Source organism: Anabrus simplex, chromosome 14 (assembly GCF_040414725.1).
Source record: "Anabrus simplex isolate iqAnaSimp1 chromosome 14, ASM4041472v1, whole genome shotgun sequence".
NCBI classification, from domain to species: Eukaryota; Metazoa; Arthropoda; class Insecta; order Orthoptera; family Tettigoniidae; genus Anabrus; species Anabrus simplex.
Genome location: NC_090278.1, coordinates 61386497 through 61404841, shown reverse-complemented (window position 1 = coordinate 61404841; position 18345 = coordinate 61386497). Strand labels below are relative to the sequence as shown.

At 40.0% G+C, this 18345-nt stretch overlaps 1 protein-coding gene across 1 annotated transcript in view; it reads left to right on the top strand.

Moving 5' to 3' along the window:
* Positions 1 to 18345, top strand: part of LOC136885333 (pyrethroid hydrolase Ces2a) — a 349005-nt gene that overhangs the window by 30455 nt on the left and 300205 nt on the right. The window contains exon 2 of the mRNA XM_067157845.2: positions 4433 to 4564. Within this exon, the coding sequence (XP_067013946.2) occupies positions 4433 to 4564 (132 nt within the window). The remainder of the gene's footprint in view (positions 1 to 4432; positions 4565 to 18345) is intronic.

Genomic DNA, 18345 nt, shown 5'->3' with positions numbered 1-18345 from the left:
GTCTTTTTGCGGTCACAATCTTGTAACTTATTTATTAGTCTATACGTTATAACATCATCCGCAAAAAGCCTTACCTCTGACTTCACAAACTGTCCTCCCATGAGTAATGGAAGATTTTGTCTAAGAAACTTCAGGTAAAAAAAAAAAAAAAAAAAAAGTAAAATTGGGATAGCCTGTAAATGCAATACAAAAGTTAGCTACAAGAAGTTCTTTCAATAATTTCTCAGCAGTGATATCACTTCACTATAATGACATTACTAGCCATCATAGAGTGCAAGAGGGTCGGTATATTTTTGTTTTAAATTCCGTGTGACTATTTCTAGCTGAGTGCAGCCCTTGTAAGACAGACCCTCCGAAGAGGGGGGCGGCATGTGCCATGTGTACGTAACTCTGTGTTGTTGTGGTGGAGGATATTGTTATGTGTGGTGTGTCAGTTGCAGAGATGTTGGGGACAGCACAAACACCCATCCCCCGGGCCATTGGAATTAACCAATGAAGATTAAAATCCCCAACCTGGCCGGGAATCGAACCCGGGACCCTCTGAACCGAAGGCCAGGACGCTGACCATTCGGCCAACGAGTGGGACAAGTAAACTCATGTCCTCATGCCGAGGTGATGCAGCTCTTTTCAGGCACACCCCCATTGGAGGTGAGCTGCATGTACCATTTCAACTAGTGATGGGATAATCGAATTCAAAATAATCGCTTATTTGATTATTTCATTTTATTTGATTATTCGATTATATTTCTTGATTGATTGTTTTTCGATTATTCATCTGAATGAATGAGGCCATCAAATAGTGAATATTTTTTTCATATGATTTTTTTTCGATTATTCATTCAAAACTGCATTCAAATGAATGAGGCAATTGAATAGTGAATGTTTTTGAAATAATTGAACGAAAAGTGATGTTATTAAGACAGTTAATTCACTCATTTAGTTCCAACATTTGGGGATACGTTTGGAAAAAGGCATATTTCTATTTTTCATAAGAGTTCATCTATTCGCTTATTTCAATCGATTAGCCATCCGACACACTTAAATCGAAAAATTGGTTCATGACGCATCCGAATATTCTATGAGATACAACTGAATGATATTTGAAATTCATTTGATTATTTCATTCTATCTAAGTAATCGGATAGATTGCTACAACTGAATGATATTTGAAACTCATTCTATTATTTCATTCGATTATTTAATAATAATAATAATAATAATAATGCTATTTGCTTTATGTCCCACTAACTACTTTTACGGTCTTCTGAGACGCCGAGGTGCCGGAATTAAGTCCCACAGGAGTTCTTTTACGTGCCAGTAAATCTACCGACACGGGCCTGTCGTATTTGAGCACCTTCAAATACCACCAGACTGAGCCAGGATCGAACCTGCCAAGTTGGGGTTAGAAGGCCAGCGCCTTAACCGTCTGAGCCACTCAGCCCGGCTTCGATTATTTAAATAATCGGATTGAGGTTATTCGATTATTAAGTATTTGATTATCCCATCACTAATTTCAACTACATACCAGCCCTCCTGTTATTCTTAAATTTTTGGCAGTGCCGGGAATCGAACGCGGGTCCCCGAGGACAGCAGCTAATAACACTAACCATTACGCTACGGACGCGGACAGTCTGTAGATGATTGCTGTTAAGTATTCAAAAATTAAAGAACTGTCTTCAGCTTATCCCAGTTATTTCTAGGGCTCCTGGAGCCACCCAGGCGCATTTTGGTTTTGGCCGGATGCCCTTCCTGATGCCACGTGACATTTTTAATTTTATTTTTTATATGAAAAACTCAACCCAGAATTGACTGGCATTTGAACCTTATTCTTCCGAGTGGGAAGTTAGCAGCTAATCCGCTGAGGTAATCATGCCTCCAGTTAAGTATTAGAAAATAACTGGTATAAAGTAGGTTACATGCCTAGTGTTCAATATTTCAATCTGTTAAGTCCTTTGCACAACCTGTGACAATAAAGTTCGGTGAATGAAGTCAGAACGTTCGATCCAGCAACACTGGCGACACACAATGCTGCATCCATGTAACAGCAGATTTTGACCACCTGCTCCCAACGTTGTTCAGTTGAGCATCGTGTGTGTGCTGTGTAAGACCTGTTTGACACAGTGCATGTTTAGTGTATTGGTTCTGAACTGCAAACAGGAACATGAACGACCAAAAGATCAATGTACAGTTTTGTTTTAAGCTTGGCAAGACACCGAAAGAAATGCATGTGATGCTGGTACGTGTTTATGAAGATCAAGCACTGTCCTTGAAGTGTCTGTACGAGTGGTTCGCCTGTTTTCAAGGAGGCCTGGAAAGTGTTTCTGACAACTCCTGTAGCGGAAGACCGGCGACCGCTGTCACTGACGAAATCATTGAGAAGGTGAGAACATTAATCACGAACAATCGGCAATTAACTGTGACACCAAATTTCTTGAATTGTATTGTCACTGAGGATGAAACCTGGTGTCTCAGGTACGACCCTGAAATGAAACGGCAAAGCATGGAATGGCATTCTCCAGGATCCCCTCGTCGTAAAAAGGTCAGAGCCGAAAAGTCACGCATCAAGCTCGCTTTGAAAGGAAAGAGATTTGACTATATTCCTGTCATCCACCAAAACGTGACGATTCTTTTGAACAGCATCCCAAATGAATCCTTCTTGCAAAGTTTCCAGGGCATGTATCGCTGACTTCAGCAGTGCATAGTTATGGGAGGGGACTATTTTGAAGGACAGTACGGTCACTGTCGTGCATTGTTCATCTGTGTTGATAGTACAGGACTATTCACCAAACTTTATTGTCACAGGTTGTATTATTGATATATACACCCTACAATTAAGGGTAAATAATGTGGAGTAAATATGGTAGTATTAATTACCTGATTGAATGTTAACTTTTATTTAATGCTAGCAAATAAACCCATGCCTTGCTACAGTATTCTATATTGTATACAGATTTTACCGTAAATTACTATAAAGGCAGTGATTAAGATATTACCTAAATTGCATGTCTCTTAGCGATATCCGAGAAACAAAACAGGGAGGACGCAATACGTTGTTTCCGATGTAAGGTAGACATTGGTGGAAATGGCAGGCCACATTTCCTACTGCCACTCACAGTCGATTTCGGGAGTTTCTACTATAACGGCAGGCTCACTTGGCAACTGCCATTCACAGTAGAGATGGAGAGTTTTCATTATAAAAACAAGCCCCATTTCCTAATGTCAGTCACAATCCAGTTGGAGAGATTTGATTATAATCAAGAAATGCAGTGCTAACTAACGTTTCAACAATTGAGACACGACAATAAATCATAGGATCAAAGTTGTAGATCTCTCCAAATTGAACGGTGATTGTGCTGTCTGTTTCGTAAAACAACTTATCATTTAGCCACCAACTACACAGAAAGCAAGGTCTGCACCGTCATTAAAATGCATCCATATTTCATATATTTTCCGAAGCCAAATTTATGCATTTGAACAGCTTAGAATTTTTCCTCAAAGAAAAGAGCGTCCAGGTTTTGGGATTAGCACTCGTATACAGAATGGCCGATTGATGTCTCTCTTGCTTTCAATCCAAGGAACAACCACGAGTTTACAGGAGTGATGACGAAAATGGCAATACGTTACTTCCCTGCTGGCAAGCAGTTAGAGACGGTGGCATGGTAACCTACTCAATGCAGAGCATGAATCCCACAGAAAATAGTAATTTCCTCCGTCATTTAAAGAGTAAGCGAAATTATGTACATAACAAAAGTTATTGGGCTTATGCCGTGTCAAGAAAATAAGGTGAAATTCTTAACATTTTGCAGAAAACTGTGCTCTGCATCCTCAGAAGAAATCTCGACTGTCCACGAGAAAGGCTTCTTAAACAATGACACATTGAATTTCGGAACGTTATAATAGAAGTGGAAATGGTACGTTCATTCACCACCAGATGGCCCCCAGGATGTGGCACAACGCTAGCGTTCAAAGCGGAGGCAACATAACAAATGTTGTTTATAATGAAGGGGCGTTTCACATATAGTCCACGTATTTTACAGAAAATCAGTAGCATAGGAGAAAATGGAAGTAAACTGTTCTGGTTTTTCTATAAACTCCCGTCTATTCAGAGATTTCAATATCATATGCATACATCAAAACCTTTCCCGGGATGAGTATACTCTAAATATGAAGTTTGGTTGAGATCTATCCAGCCGTTTCGCCGTGATGGTGGAACAAACAGACAGACACAAAACCACTGATTTGGTCTTGAATTGACCTAAAACAGATAAATATCTGAAAAATTGGCAAAGCAAACAAAATTACAGACAGTGGACCCATACAACTATATATAGATTACACTAATTAGTTCAGATGAATTTGCTGTTCTCTCATTAATACACATGCAAATATTTCCTTCAATACTCTAAGTTCAGTTCATTATGTGATTATCCAGAGACCCCAAAGGCTGAATCTGATGGGAGACATCAATGCTACCAGGCCTGGTCCTCCGTGTATACAGCCCAGTTCCCGTGGAGGTGTCACCGGCAGCGAGGACTGCCTCTACCTCAATGTTTTCACACCAGAGGTAAGTACATTATTCCAAGTCAAGCTGAAGTTGGTTTATACAGGATATGAGAAAAATTCTGTCTAATTGTAATCACAGACTATGATAAAGGAACCCCCACACGGCACTTAATGCCCTTGAAAGGGCTTGGCCTACCCAGCAACTATGATAACACAATTGGTTCTTAGTGGGTCCAGCCAGACAATATTTATTCTTTACACTAATAATGGGGACCCGCCAAGTGTAACAATCTGATTTTCCAGGAACATTGACCCATGTTCAAATCACGATGATCCTTATTTTGTTTCATTTATTTACTTTTGTCCATATTCGATTACTGCACAAATGGTTTCGTTCAATGTATTTTAAAATATCATTGTCCTTATTCGCCTATGTTCTGTCTGTTAGACGAATTTTGACACATCAATAAATGAATGAAACCATTTATTTGAAATTGTTTTTGAAAAAATGATCCGTTATGTGTGGTTTGTCAAAAACGTATTGCCAACATGTGAAATCTTCGGTTTCTTTCCCGAGTGATATTCCCACCCAGAAATGTAACTGTGGCAAAGCTGCCTCTGCGTGATGTTCACGGTGTGCAAAATTTATATGCTTTGATTGTTTCTATGATTGGTATCATCCGGGGGAATGCACCATATCTCCCTGAAGTGTTAATATAAGAATGAACTTACAAAACATTGTAATCCCTAAAAAAATAACACTCATATATACAGAGTGTCCCCAAAAATCAATGATGGTAATGGCAAGTTTCTTTACATCGCACTGATACAGACAGGTCTTACGGCGACGATGGGACAAGAAAGGCCTAGGAATGGGAAGGAAGCGGCCGTGGCCTTAATTAAGGTACAGCTCGAGCATTTGCCTGGTGTAAAAATGGAAAACCACGGAAAACCATTTTCAGGGCTGCCGACAGTGGGGTTCGAACCCACTATCTCCCGAATACTGGATACTGGCCGCACTTAAGCAACTGCAGCTATCGAGGTCTGTCCCAAAAAGCACTGACAAGGCTTAGTATGTTGTGCGGGATTACGGACTGATCAATTTTCAAGAAGGAGCCCCTGTCTGGAAATGCACAGTTTGGGTGCTGAAGAGCGTCTCAAATTCTGAGAATGGTTGTAACAATCTGCTCCGATTTGGTGTCTTAATAGGGATGGTATGCAATCCTTTAGCCTTCTGTGTACTGAGGATGGACGATTTCAGGCTAATAACATTCCTGTGCATGCGCTCCATCCTCCATATAGTCCTTGATGCGCTTCCTACTGCGTTACTTGTGTACTGTAGTCTGCCAGTGCAGTAATGTTTTTAACGGCAGTGCAACATGTACCAGTATACAGCTGCAGAAATGACCGACGTGGTGATTGCATAAGGCAAAGCGGATTGCAATAGTAGAGCTGCTGCAAGATTGTATGCGTAACGTTTTCCAAACAGATGTACCCCACATAATTTCACATTCGCGGCCATCGAGAGATGACTGACAGAAGCCAGATAGTTCCACGTAGGTAGTGTGAAGAGTATGGTATACGACACTCGTGAAATGTCAGCAGAGGACCTTATTCCTCAAGTCCACAGAACAATTGAAATACTTTAAAGATGACAGCACGTATTGGTTCATGTGCAGAGTCTCAGCACCGCCAATGTAGGTTCTGCAATGACGTAGGAGGTACACAGTTTGTAATGAGCCCAATGTGCTACTCATTTTGGATTTATTGACAACATGCGGAACGCGCACCCATCACACTTCGAAGCGCTACAGCGTTCAAGCCGTGTGTTTCTGGACAGGAGTTCCTTCTTGAAAATGGATCAGTTTACCTTCCCGCACAACATACTAAGTGTTGTCGGTGTTTTTTTGGGGCACCCTGTTTAGGCTATATATAATAAATACGTAACACTTTTTGAGAAAGCCGGTTGTAATTTTACAATCAACGTAATGACTTTGTATCCACGAACTTGATAAGAAACATTCGTGTAAAAATTGTCTGTGGACATAAGTAGATAAATGAAAAGAATATACACATTTAATTGGGATTTCAACATGAGACGCAAAAGTGTAACGCTGCGGTAATAACCGCTGTGCCGTCCGGCCCCACGGTGTAGGGGGAAACATGTCCGCCTGTCACCCGGTGGCCCTGGGTTCGATTCCCAGCCGGGTCAGGGGTTTTTAATTGTAAATGATTAACATCCAGGGACTGGGTGTTTGTGTCGTCCTTAACGTTCCTTTCCTCACATTCAACATTCTACACTTCCGCAATTCCACTTACACGCAGGTCCTATCATATGGTCATCTCTAGAGGTCGACACCACGAACAAATATCATTGAAAAAAAAACACGCTGTGCCCCTTAAACTTATTACACGCTAAAAGGCACATAACCACGTTGGAAAATTCAACTGTCATTTTCTTGGAAATGTTGGAGTGTCTACGGATAAATCAAAACATGTTTTCGCTTATTTCGACTCTTCTTTCATTGAGTGAATTTTCTGGAAAATTGAGTCGTTACACCTAGCGGGTTCCCCTTTTTAAAATAAAGTTGATCTACATTGTTTGTACATGTTTTGAAAAATATGAATCCATTCTCCTCATCAGCGATTTAAAAAATTATTTATAAACTTGACAGTTATAATTCATGTTGGCACCATTACAAAATGAAATGAAGAACGTCACCCGTCAATCAGAATAACCAATCTACTACTTTTTATGTCAATTACAGTTACGCATTTTATTCATGTTAATTCGTATTTCATTCTGTGCAGTGCTTATAATATTTTATTTCTTTACACAAATATGAGCATTTAAAAAATATTATAAAGTTTAAGCGAGCCACAAAATAAATACGAACTATTTTCAGTTGATTGTTGTTGGCGATATGGGTAGTATAGTGGTATCATCTATATCTCGCTTGACTACCATGTTGGAGTGTTGCCATTTCATCTGTCATCGCTAGCACGTGGTCAGGTGTGATTTGCGCGTCTGTGAAAGTTTTGTGTTCTTTGTGAGATAATTGTGAAATTTTATTTTAACGAATGCAGTGCGATGTCATGGAAACGACAACATAGTTATGAACCGCGAAGTGGTAATCCTTTGCTCCGTAGAGTGGCCCTTAATAGTCAGGCATTAGAATGAATGTGGAGAACTCGTGAGTTTTACGAGAGGGAGAGGAAATTCGAACGCTTGTATAGCTGTCTCTCTGTTCCTGCAGATCAAGTTGTGGAACGCATATGTCAAACATTAGGGCTTTCAAAGCATACGGCTATTCATTTAAAGTTAAAAATTTCATTGTTCCGTATTGAAGAATATCACAATTAAAATAACTGGCTTTGAACAGTTCTCCGCTATTCATAATCATTGTGCGACTTTGCCTAGCGCTACGTGTGCCTTGCTGCCGCTAAGAGAATTGCGCACTGTTTTTCTTTTAAATGACTTGTATTTTACTTCTTCTAAGTTTTACAGTGTCTACCCCCGTTCATTTCCTTTTCATATTGCCTCTTCTACTGATCCTATGCATTGTTTTCCATTTCTTAATTGGCTGATGATGACCTGGACTAGGGTCAAAACCGGTACAATTTCTAATTATTATTAATTGAGAATGTAATTCACTACATTTCTTATTCTTTGGTATTGAATAGGTGGAATCTCCTTATCAATTACAGTATTTCAATTTTAATTATGGCTATTCAGACAGGTGTGCGCGTCTAACAACAGATGGAAAAAGGGACTGTAGTAGCGGAAACGGGGCTGATCATAGGGACTTGTTTCACAGCACTCCAGGAAAGAAACAAATTAAGCTATCTTCTGTAACAGGAGTTAATTCTTTCCAGGCTGATGCAATACAAAGACACGTGTACGAATATTACAGCTCAAAGTCCCTTCTGTCATTGTTATGGACAATGCACCTTACTACTCCGTAATAATGGATAAGAACCCTACTTCGAGCGCCCGTAAAGAACTGTTAGTGGAATGGCTGCAGGAAAGAAATATCCCAGCGCATGTGTATGACTAAATTAGTCAACGAGGTAGCGAAGAAACAAGGACACGAGGTTATTAGGTTGCCGCCGTACCACTGTCACTTCAACCTCATTGAGTTGGTACCGGTACAGTATGGGGTGAAGTTAAACATTACGTATGCACTAATAACAAGTCCTTCATAATTACTGAAGTGGAAGGACTGTTCCGAGAGAGTATTGTTCGAATGGATGCGGCTTTGTAGAAGAATGCAACATTCATTAACTCGGCAATGGCAACACATGGCATCAACAGCGACTGTCAGGAGTTGATGATCTGCCTAGACGACGATTACAATAACAACGAAGGCCATGATAGTGATAGCAGTGATCTGGAGGGAATCGAGCCTCTTACCTGTATGAAACAGGTACGTATGAAATTAAGGTTTCTGAATTTTCATAAATGTTATAGATTTTACTTGAAACCTTTTGTGTTAGCACCAGTGTATATTATTCTAACATTTACTGGCGCATTTAAAGTGAGATTCTTGTCGGGCAATTTCTTCAGTATTATCTAACATCGCGATAATAAGAACGTAGTATATGTATCTCGTATAATTTTGTGATGAAATATTTTATTGTAAACTTCATCGGTGTTTTGAAAGTTCGATTTTTGTCGGCCGATTTCATTTGTATTGTGTATCATCGCGAGGACATTAAAAGAAATTTTCCCATGCTTTTAAAAACTCACGTGTCGTGCAATCAGCTGTTGGTGCGCCGGCAACATTGCTTTGTGCGCCATTGCAGTGTGACCACCATTGTGCGCAGCTGTCATGTGCAACCTTGCGCCAGCCCACCCATAAACATCCTTACTTTCTTCAAATACAGGCAAAATTACAATTAGTCAACATATTATTATATTACATACCTAAAAACTTGGCTTTAAAATAACAATCTTCTTAATATTGAAGTTTTCTGAATATAATTTACCAAATTATTAGATGTCCATTCTTGAAAATTAAGATTCAGATAATGCCCCAAAAAAGTTTGTGTAATGCAACAGTAATATAATGTAGAGGGAAATTCAAATGGCTTTAGATGTATTTAAATAACATTGTAAGAAATGATTTATCATTATATTTACTTTGCTCCAGCAAGCCGGGTGCGGTTGTGTTCGAACCTCCTCTAGTTTGCCCTGTCCATCCACAGATGATGTTCATATTTACGACGCCAGTTTATATCTCTAATTTCAATATCCTTGAAAATCTGCTTCTCTCAAACATCGAAGTATGCTCGAGGAGCCTTGTGGGGATCCATCCTTTTCATGTGACAATACCATCGCATCGAGGCTCTCCAGCAAGCTTGTTCCCAATCCAATATACTGTTGGATATCCACATTCCTTATTATCTTTTTTTTTTTTTTTCAAACAAGAACAAGGCCAGTTACAAAAATGTTAAAACTAAGTTTTCACAAATTTGCATTACACAAACATTTTGGTGTTATAAGTGTATTTATAAATATGTTCTATTTGAACATAGTATAATAAATATAGGAGGACGGTTTGAAAAGTTCTCGGAATCACCGCTAGATGTCAGTGCTAGAGCAACGAGGTTCCCGCGCAATAATCACACATCCTTTGTGAGTGAACACGTGGCGCGTCAGTGCTCTAGCTGCAGGAGTGTGGTAGTGACGACTCTTTGCTGCTGTTCCCGTGTAGTGATTTGTGACAATGGAAAAACTGAGATTCGAGCAGTGATTACATACGTTGTAAAGAAAGGTATGAAAGCAAAGGAAATTCATGCCGAATTTCAGAACACACTGGGGGACTCTGCTCCTTCATTTTCAACTGTTGCCAAGTGGACTAGCGAGTTTAAATTTGGTCTGGAGAGCTTGGAAGATGATCCGCGTAGTGGACAGCCAAAAAGTGTTACGACCCCAGAATTTATCTCAAAAGTGCATAAAATGGTCATGGATGTTCGTCGGCTGAAAGTGCGGCAGATTGCTGAAGCTGTAGGGATGTCTTCTGAATGGGTATATTATATTTTAACCGAAGAATTGGGTATGAAAAAATTATCCGCAAGATGGGTGCCGCGGCTCTTGACATTGGACAATAAACGCACCACATTGGAAATGTCCTAACAAAGTCCGGCCCGTTTTCAGTGCAACCAACAAGATTTTTTGCGCCGGTTTGTGACTACAGATGAAACTTGGGTCCACTACTATACCCCAGAGACAAAACAGCAGTCAAAGCAGTGGAAACATGCTGATTCACCACCACCAAAGAAAGCAAAGGCAATGCGTTCGGCCGGAAAGGTCATGGCCTCAGTTTTCTGGGATGAAAATGGCATTCTGCTAATAGATTATCTTCCTACTGGCCAAACAATTACGGGGCAATACTATGCAAACCTCCTAGACCAACTACAGGAAAAGATACGCGAAACAAGGCCTGGTTTGGCAAGGAAAAGGGTCATCTTTCATCAGGACAACGCTCCACTGCACACAAGTGTTATTGCCATGGCAAAACTTCATGAACTGGGGTACAAATTATTGCCACATCCACCTTATTCACCTGATTTGGCACCATCAGACTTTCATCTATTCCCCAAGCTGAAAATTTTCCTCGGTGGATGGAGATTTTCTACATGGGAAGAACTGACAGCCGAATTGGAGAGGTACTTTGCAGGCCTGGAGGAATCTCATTTTCGAGATGGGATCAAGGCATTGGAACATCGCTGGACCAAATGCATTAGTCTACAGGGAGACTATGTTGAAAAATAAAAGCAGTTCCACCTAGGTAAGATACTTAATTCTAGTACATTCCGAGAACTTTTCAAACCATCTACGTACAGTAACATAATAATAATAATAACAATAATAATTCCATGGTGAAAGCTACTGTGTGCACGAATTTCAATTTGGCGCCATCTGGTTGCCTGCTCATCAATTTCAATGTTCTGTTTTACTGTAAGCCCACTAGATGGCAGAGTAAATCGAATCTCTCTTGGATGTCTATGGCTGAGTTTTAATGAATTTTGGTGGGTAAACTCCAAATGTGGTCTAGAAAGCCAAGAATAACGGCCAGGAGGATTCATCATTCTGACCACACGACGCCTCACAATCTGCAGGCCTTCGGGCTGAGCAGCGATCACTTGCTAGGCCAAGGCTCTTCAAGGGCTGTAGTCCCATGGGGTTAATGTCTCTATGGGAGTGAATGCCTCCGAATTACTGGAAAGGCTGGTCTGAGATAAGCTGAGAAATGTGAGAGGAAGATCCTTTGAAAGATAATGGGCCCAAAGATCATGACTGGAAAATACAGGTTCCGAAGATGAGAGGAGGTATATCAGAAAACTGAACAACTGATAGAATCCATCAAGAAGCGACGACTCGTGTTCTATGGCCAACTATTTAGAATGGAAGACAGGCGGTTGACTAGGAACATCTTTACCGGACTCGACAGTAGACCTAATACATGTGATAAGTAATTCAGGGAGGTTAGGAAGGATCTGAAAAAAGTTGGAGTAAATTGTGAAGACACTGTTAACGGAACCAAGTACCAACATGCGATCAATAACTTCAAGGGCTTCCGTGAAGCTTTCGGTCACCTCAAACGAATGAACAGAAACTGGCTGACCAAACTGATCTTTCACCTATTTGATTCTAAACCTAAAACCTTGAAGTCTTGGTTTTGAAACACCAAAGAAGACCTTCAGGTGCTACAGATCAAACCGGTAAATGCATCTGACAGCAGAACAGTGGGTGGACAGCGGAAAGGAGATAGACTACCAGAGAGAGAATGCAACGATACTGGGCTGCAAATAAAGCTTTTAAAAATGTGTGAATGTTGCTTATTTTGGTCTCTATTAGCCGTAAACATCTAAAAGAAAAGACATAATAATAATATGAAGAGAAGAAGAAGAATTTTGTGTGCTATTTCTAGCCTGGTGCAGCCCTTGTAAGGCAGACCCTCCGATGAGGGTGGGTGGCATCTGCCATGTGTAGGTAACTGTGTGTTATTGTGGTGGAGGATAGTGTTATGTGTGGTGTGTGAGTTGGAGGGATGTTGGGGACAGCACAAGCACCCAGTCCCCAAGCCAAGGGAATTAACCATTAATCTCCGACCTGGCTGGGAATCGAACCTGGGGCCCTCTGAACTGAAGGGCACTATGCTGACCATTCAGCCAAGAAGCTGGACAATAATAATAATGGACACCTCGAAGAACTGGAGAAAACGGAGCGCAGAATAATTAGGAGAAACATGGGATCCAACTACAAGAATGGCATCCACCAAAGAAGATCCAATAAGGAAGTGTATAACAAAATAAAGAAAATTACAGCCACGATCCGCAAAAGATGGACGCGATTCTACGGTCACCTCAAACGAATGAACGGAAACAGGCTGACCAAACTGATCTTTCACCTATTTGATTCTAAACCTAAAACCTCAAAGCCTTGGATTAGAAGACCTTCAGGTGTTACAGATCAAACCAGTAAATGCCTCTGACAGAGGACTTTTCCGAAAGAAGATAGTGACATACAGGCTAAACCGAGACGAACAACAAAAAAGAACACAACGGTGTACCTTGGACAGAGAAAACACGAGCAGGCCCACTTAGAAAGAATGCGGGAATTCTGGGTTCAAAAGAAGGCAAAGTTCACTGCCAGATGTAATGAGACTTAACGTGGTCCTTGATGGCCCCAGTGAATAAATAATAATAATAATAATAATAATAATAATAATAATAATAATAATAATAATAATAATACCTTCAAGAAATTAGCATGTTTGCATGTCCAACCGTTCTCCTGTTCCTCTGTTGAGTCGAGTATGAAATGAGATAAATTTTTCGTAGCGGACTTCTACAGCCGGATGCCCTTCCTGACATCAATCTCATCAGAGGAGTTAATGTGATGAAATAAATGACGTGATATGACAGTAGGAAGGGAGAGGATGAAACCCGGAGCTGGCAGATAGCCTACTTCTATCGAATAGTACCAAGGTGTCTTAACATCCCCATCCGACGGACAAATCACCATCAACAGTGTCGTATGCACTAACTCCATACCAACACTGCGGAGAGGTTTGGAATTGAATCCCAGCTTTTGGCACATAATCTAGTGATTAGAAATTGTATACCACCACCTCTCCTACCCTGCTGAACAATTCTGATGGTGAAACTTTTTTTTTTTGACCAATGGGACTCAAACCGACTAACCACGGAGTCAGGCCATACAGACTTCATGCCTTAACATTCATGGCCATCAGGTGGGCTATCTTCAAGAAGTAAGCATAACTGGTGAAATTAAATGGGACACGCCTAGTTTTAGAATGTTGGGGAACAATCGCCATTTTGCTGAAAAACCCAAGATGAGAAGCACCACTGCATGGACGGAAGAAAAAAGGCACAGCGAGAGGATGAAGACATGCTGGGAAGAGAAGAAACCAAATTCATCTGCTAAATACAACCTGTGACAATAAAGTTTGGTGAATAGTCCTGTACTATCAACATAGATGAACAATGCACGACAGTGACATTACTGTCCTTCGAAATACTCCCCTCCCATAACTATGCACTGCTGAGACCGGCGATACATGTCCTGGAAACATTGCAAGAAGGCTTCCTTTGGGATGGTGTTCAAAAGCCTCATCACGTTTCGTTGGTTGTCAGGAATACTGAGTTTGAGTCATGGGAATAGGAAGAAGACTGGAGGATTGAGATCTGGCGAGTATGGGAGATGTTCAAGTTGCACCACCCCTTATTTTGCCATGAACTGTTTGACGATATTGGCTGTGTGTGGAGCGAGCATTGTCATGGACAAAAAACCATGAACCTTGTTGAACGTACTGGGGTCGTACTCTGAGTAGATGTTTCATGAAACGAGTCAAAATTTCAATGTACCGTGCAGCATTCAACGTCATTCCCTCAGGTAGAAATTCCTTGTGGATAATGGCTTGACTATCGAAAAAGGTAATGAGCATCATTTTGATGCTTGACTTTTCGGCTCTGACCTTTTCCCGACGAGGGGATCCCGGAGAACGCCATTCCATGCTTTATTACATGTAACTAATCTCATGTTTAGACCAGTATTGAAATTTGCTATAATTTGCATACAAATTTATATTTTTCTATTCCACCTTTTCAATACAATTGATTCTGTGTTAGAAGTTCACATTGCTACAATACTACATTAAAAGGGACATGTTTCGCTTGGTTTCAAGCAACCTCAGCCTTTGTAATTTATCTCAAGGTTAAGACCTGTCATTGTTAATTTGCTTATAACTAATTTGTACTTAATTATGATTCTAAAGACTAAGTGGTAAAATACGTAAACATAGGCATTTATGAACACAATGGATAGTTTAACAATTTAAATGACAGTGCTAAAATTGGGATATTCGTTGATACTAATAACATTGATGTCCAAAACACAGTAATATCTTCACAATAACAAGATTTGGCTAAAATTCTCAAGTTCTGTGTAGAAACACAAAAGCAAGCAGTTACCGTAATGTAACAAGTACCACGAGGCATTGTAGTAGCAGTCAAAGGGACGCACCACATTTAAATATTGTAAAAACAAAACATATCAACACCTCAAGATTCTTGGATTGACGTCCATTTTGAATAAGCTCTCATAAAAACAAACTACTTCAAATGTAAAATCTGCTCATCAAATCGAGACTAGTTCGAGAAAACAACCAATAGTGGCATTTCACCATCTACAACTAATAGATTACAGAAGCATGCCTCAAATCAACACATGAAGCAGAATATTTCCAATGCAGTTAAGATTTTAAGCTTTAGACACTACTGAGTTTTAACAGAATTTACGACTCAAATTTTAATACAATAAATTAAGTAACAATTGTTTTTAAAAACAAAGAACTTGAGAATTTTAGCTAAATAGCGTTATTGTGAAGATATTACTGTGTTTTGGGCGTCAATGTTATTAGTATCAACGAATATCCCAATTTTAGCACTGTCATTTAAATTGTTAAACTGTCCATTGTGTTCACAAATGCCTATGTTTACATATTTTACCACTTAGTCTTTAGAATCATAATTAAGTACAAATTAATTATAAGCAAATAAACAATGAGAGGTCTTAACCTTGAGATAAATTACAAAGGCTGAGGTTGCTTGAAACCAAGCGAAACATGTCCCTTTTAATGTAGTGTTGTAGCAATGTGAACTTCTAACAACACACAATCAATTGTATTGAAAAGGTGGAATAGAAAATTTAAAAAAAATAAAAATGTGCATGAAAATTCCATGCTTTGCCGTTTTGTTTCATGGTCATACCTGAGACACCAGGTTTCATCCTCAGTAACAATACAGTTCAAGAAATTTGGTGTCACATCCGCCGTTTTGACAAAATCCTGTGAAGCCTCTAAATGTTCCTGCTTCTGATCGTCAGTTAAGTGATGTGGCACAAGACGAGAACACGTTTTCCTCTTCCCTAACTTCTGGGTAACCATTTGTCACACGGATTCATAGTTCATCCGCTATCATGCGCACAGTTAATCGCCGATCGTTCATGATTAATACCCTCACCTTCTCGGTGTTTTTGTCACTGGCGGCAGTCGCCGGTCTTCCGCTAAGAGGGTTGTCAGAAACACTTTCCCGGCCTCCTCAAAAACGGGGAAAACCACTCGTACACACACTTCAAGGACAGTGCTTGATAAACACGTACCAGCATTGCATGCGTTCCTTGCCAAGCTTAAAACAAAACTGTACATTGATTTTTGGTTGTTCATGTTCCTGTTTGCAGTTCAGAACCAATGCACTAAACACACACTGTGTCAAGCAAGTCTTACACAGCACACACAAATGCTAAACTGAACAACGTTGGGAGCAGGTGGTCAAAAGCTGCTGCTACACAGGTGCAGCGTTGTTTGTCACCAGTGTTGCCGGATCGACCGTTCTGACTTCATTCACCAAACTTTATTGTCACAGGTTGTAAGTTAGCTGGGCACAACATTGTGACAAAAATGAAAATAATAATAATAGTTCTTCTTCTTGAGTGCCTTCTCCATTACTGAAGGTTGGCCACAATCGCAGCAAAGTCTGTCCTCATCAGTCTACTAGAATCTAGTCCTGTCCAATCCCATAAGTTCCTCATCCAAGAGTGTTTCCTTTGACTATCAATTTTACCCTGCATAGTCAATTTAAGTAGGATGTACTTTTCATTCCTCATACTATGCCCAAAGGTAGGCTGACTTTTTTTTTTCCTTGATTGTACACATCAACATTCGTTCTCTCCTCATACGTCTGAGTACAACACCATTGGAGACGTGGTCAGTCCACGAGATCCATAACATCCTTCGGAACACCCACTTCTCAAAGACATTTATTTGATAAATCAATCAATACTGATCAGCATTTAGGGCAGTCATCCAGGTGGCAGATTCCCTATCTGTTGTTTTCCTATCTTTTTCGTAAATGATTTCAAAGAAATTGGATATTTATTGAACATCTCCCTTGGTAAGTTGTTCCAATCCCTAACTCCCCTTCCTATAAACCAATATTTGCCCCAGTTTGTCGTCTTGAATTCTAACTTTATTTTCATATTGTGATCTTTCCTACTTTTAAAGATACCACTCAAACTTATTCATCTACTAATATCATTCCATGCCATCTCTCCATTCACAGTTCAGAACATACCACTTAGACAAGCAGCTCATCTTCTTTCTCCCAAGTCTTCCCAGCCCAAACTTTGCAACATTTTTGTAACACTACTCTTTTGTTGGAAATCACCCCAAACAAATCGAGCTGCTTTTCTTTGGATTTTGTCTAGTTCTTGAATCAAGTAATCCTGGTGAGGGTCCCATACACTGGAACCATACTCTAGTTAGGGTCTTACAAGAGACTTATATGCCCTCTCCTTTACATCTTTACTATGACCCTAAACACCCTCATAACCATGTACAGAGATCTGTACCCTTTATTTTCTATCCCATTTCTGTGATTACCCCAATGAAGATCTTTCCTTATACGGTATTAACACCTAGATACTTACAGTGATATCCGTAAGGAACTCACACCCCATCAACGCAGTAATTAAAATTGAGAGGACATTTTCTGTTTGTGAAACTCACAGCCTGACTTTTAACCCCGTTTATCATCATACCATTCTTTGCCTACTGTCCATGTCACAACATTATCAAAGTCATTTTGCAGTTGCTCACAATCTTCTAACTTATTTATTACTCTGTGCAGAATAACATCATCTGCAAAATGCCTTATCTCTGATTCCACTTCTTTACTCATATATTCTCTTAATGGTGTTACATTTCAGAGTCCATGTTTCAGCACCGTACAGAAGCACTGAATACGGGGTGTCCCAGGACGAAGGGACCATACATTACGAGGTGATAGTATTGGTCGTTCTGAAGTGAAAACATTATATCATCGTTGCCGGGGCAAATCTCCTATGTGATAATATATTTGGAGATATACTGACCCGTAGCACATACTTTATGAAGAGCGAGAATGCCTTGACAATATTCAAACGACAATGCTCCTTAGAGGACAGAACCTTACGGCCAAAGTTCTAAGCTAAAATATTTCACATAGGAGGTTTTATCCTGGCAGTGACATCGTAAACATATGTTTTATTTTCAGTAGTTTCCAAGATACAGACCGTATTATGTAATTGTCAGTTTCCCTTTGCAACTTAAGTGTAATTATTGTGTAATTGTCTATTTCCGGTTAAAATTATTCTCAAAAATACCCCCACCAAGTTCAATGCACTTTTCAGCTCTTTTAGACAGATGCTGTGTTGCTAATTGGAGCTGATGTCTCTCTTCTTTAATGCGCGCACAAGCATTTAAAATGCGAGCA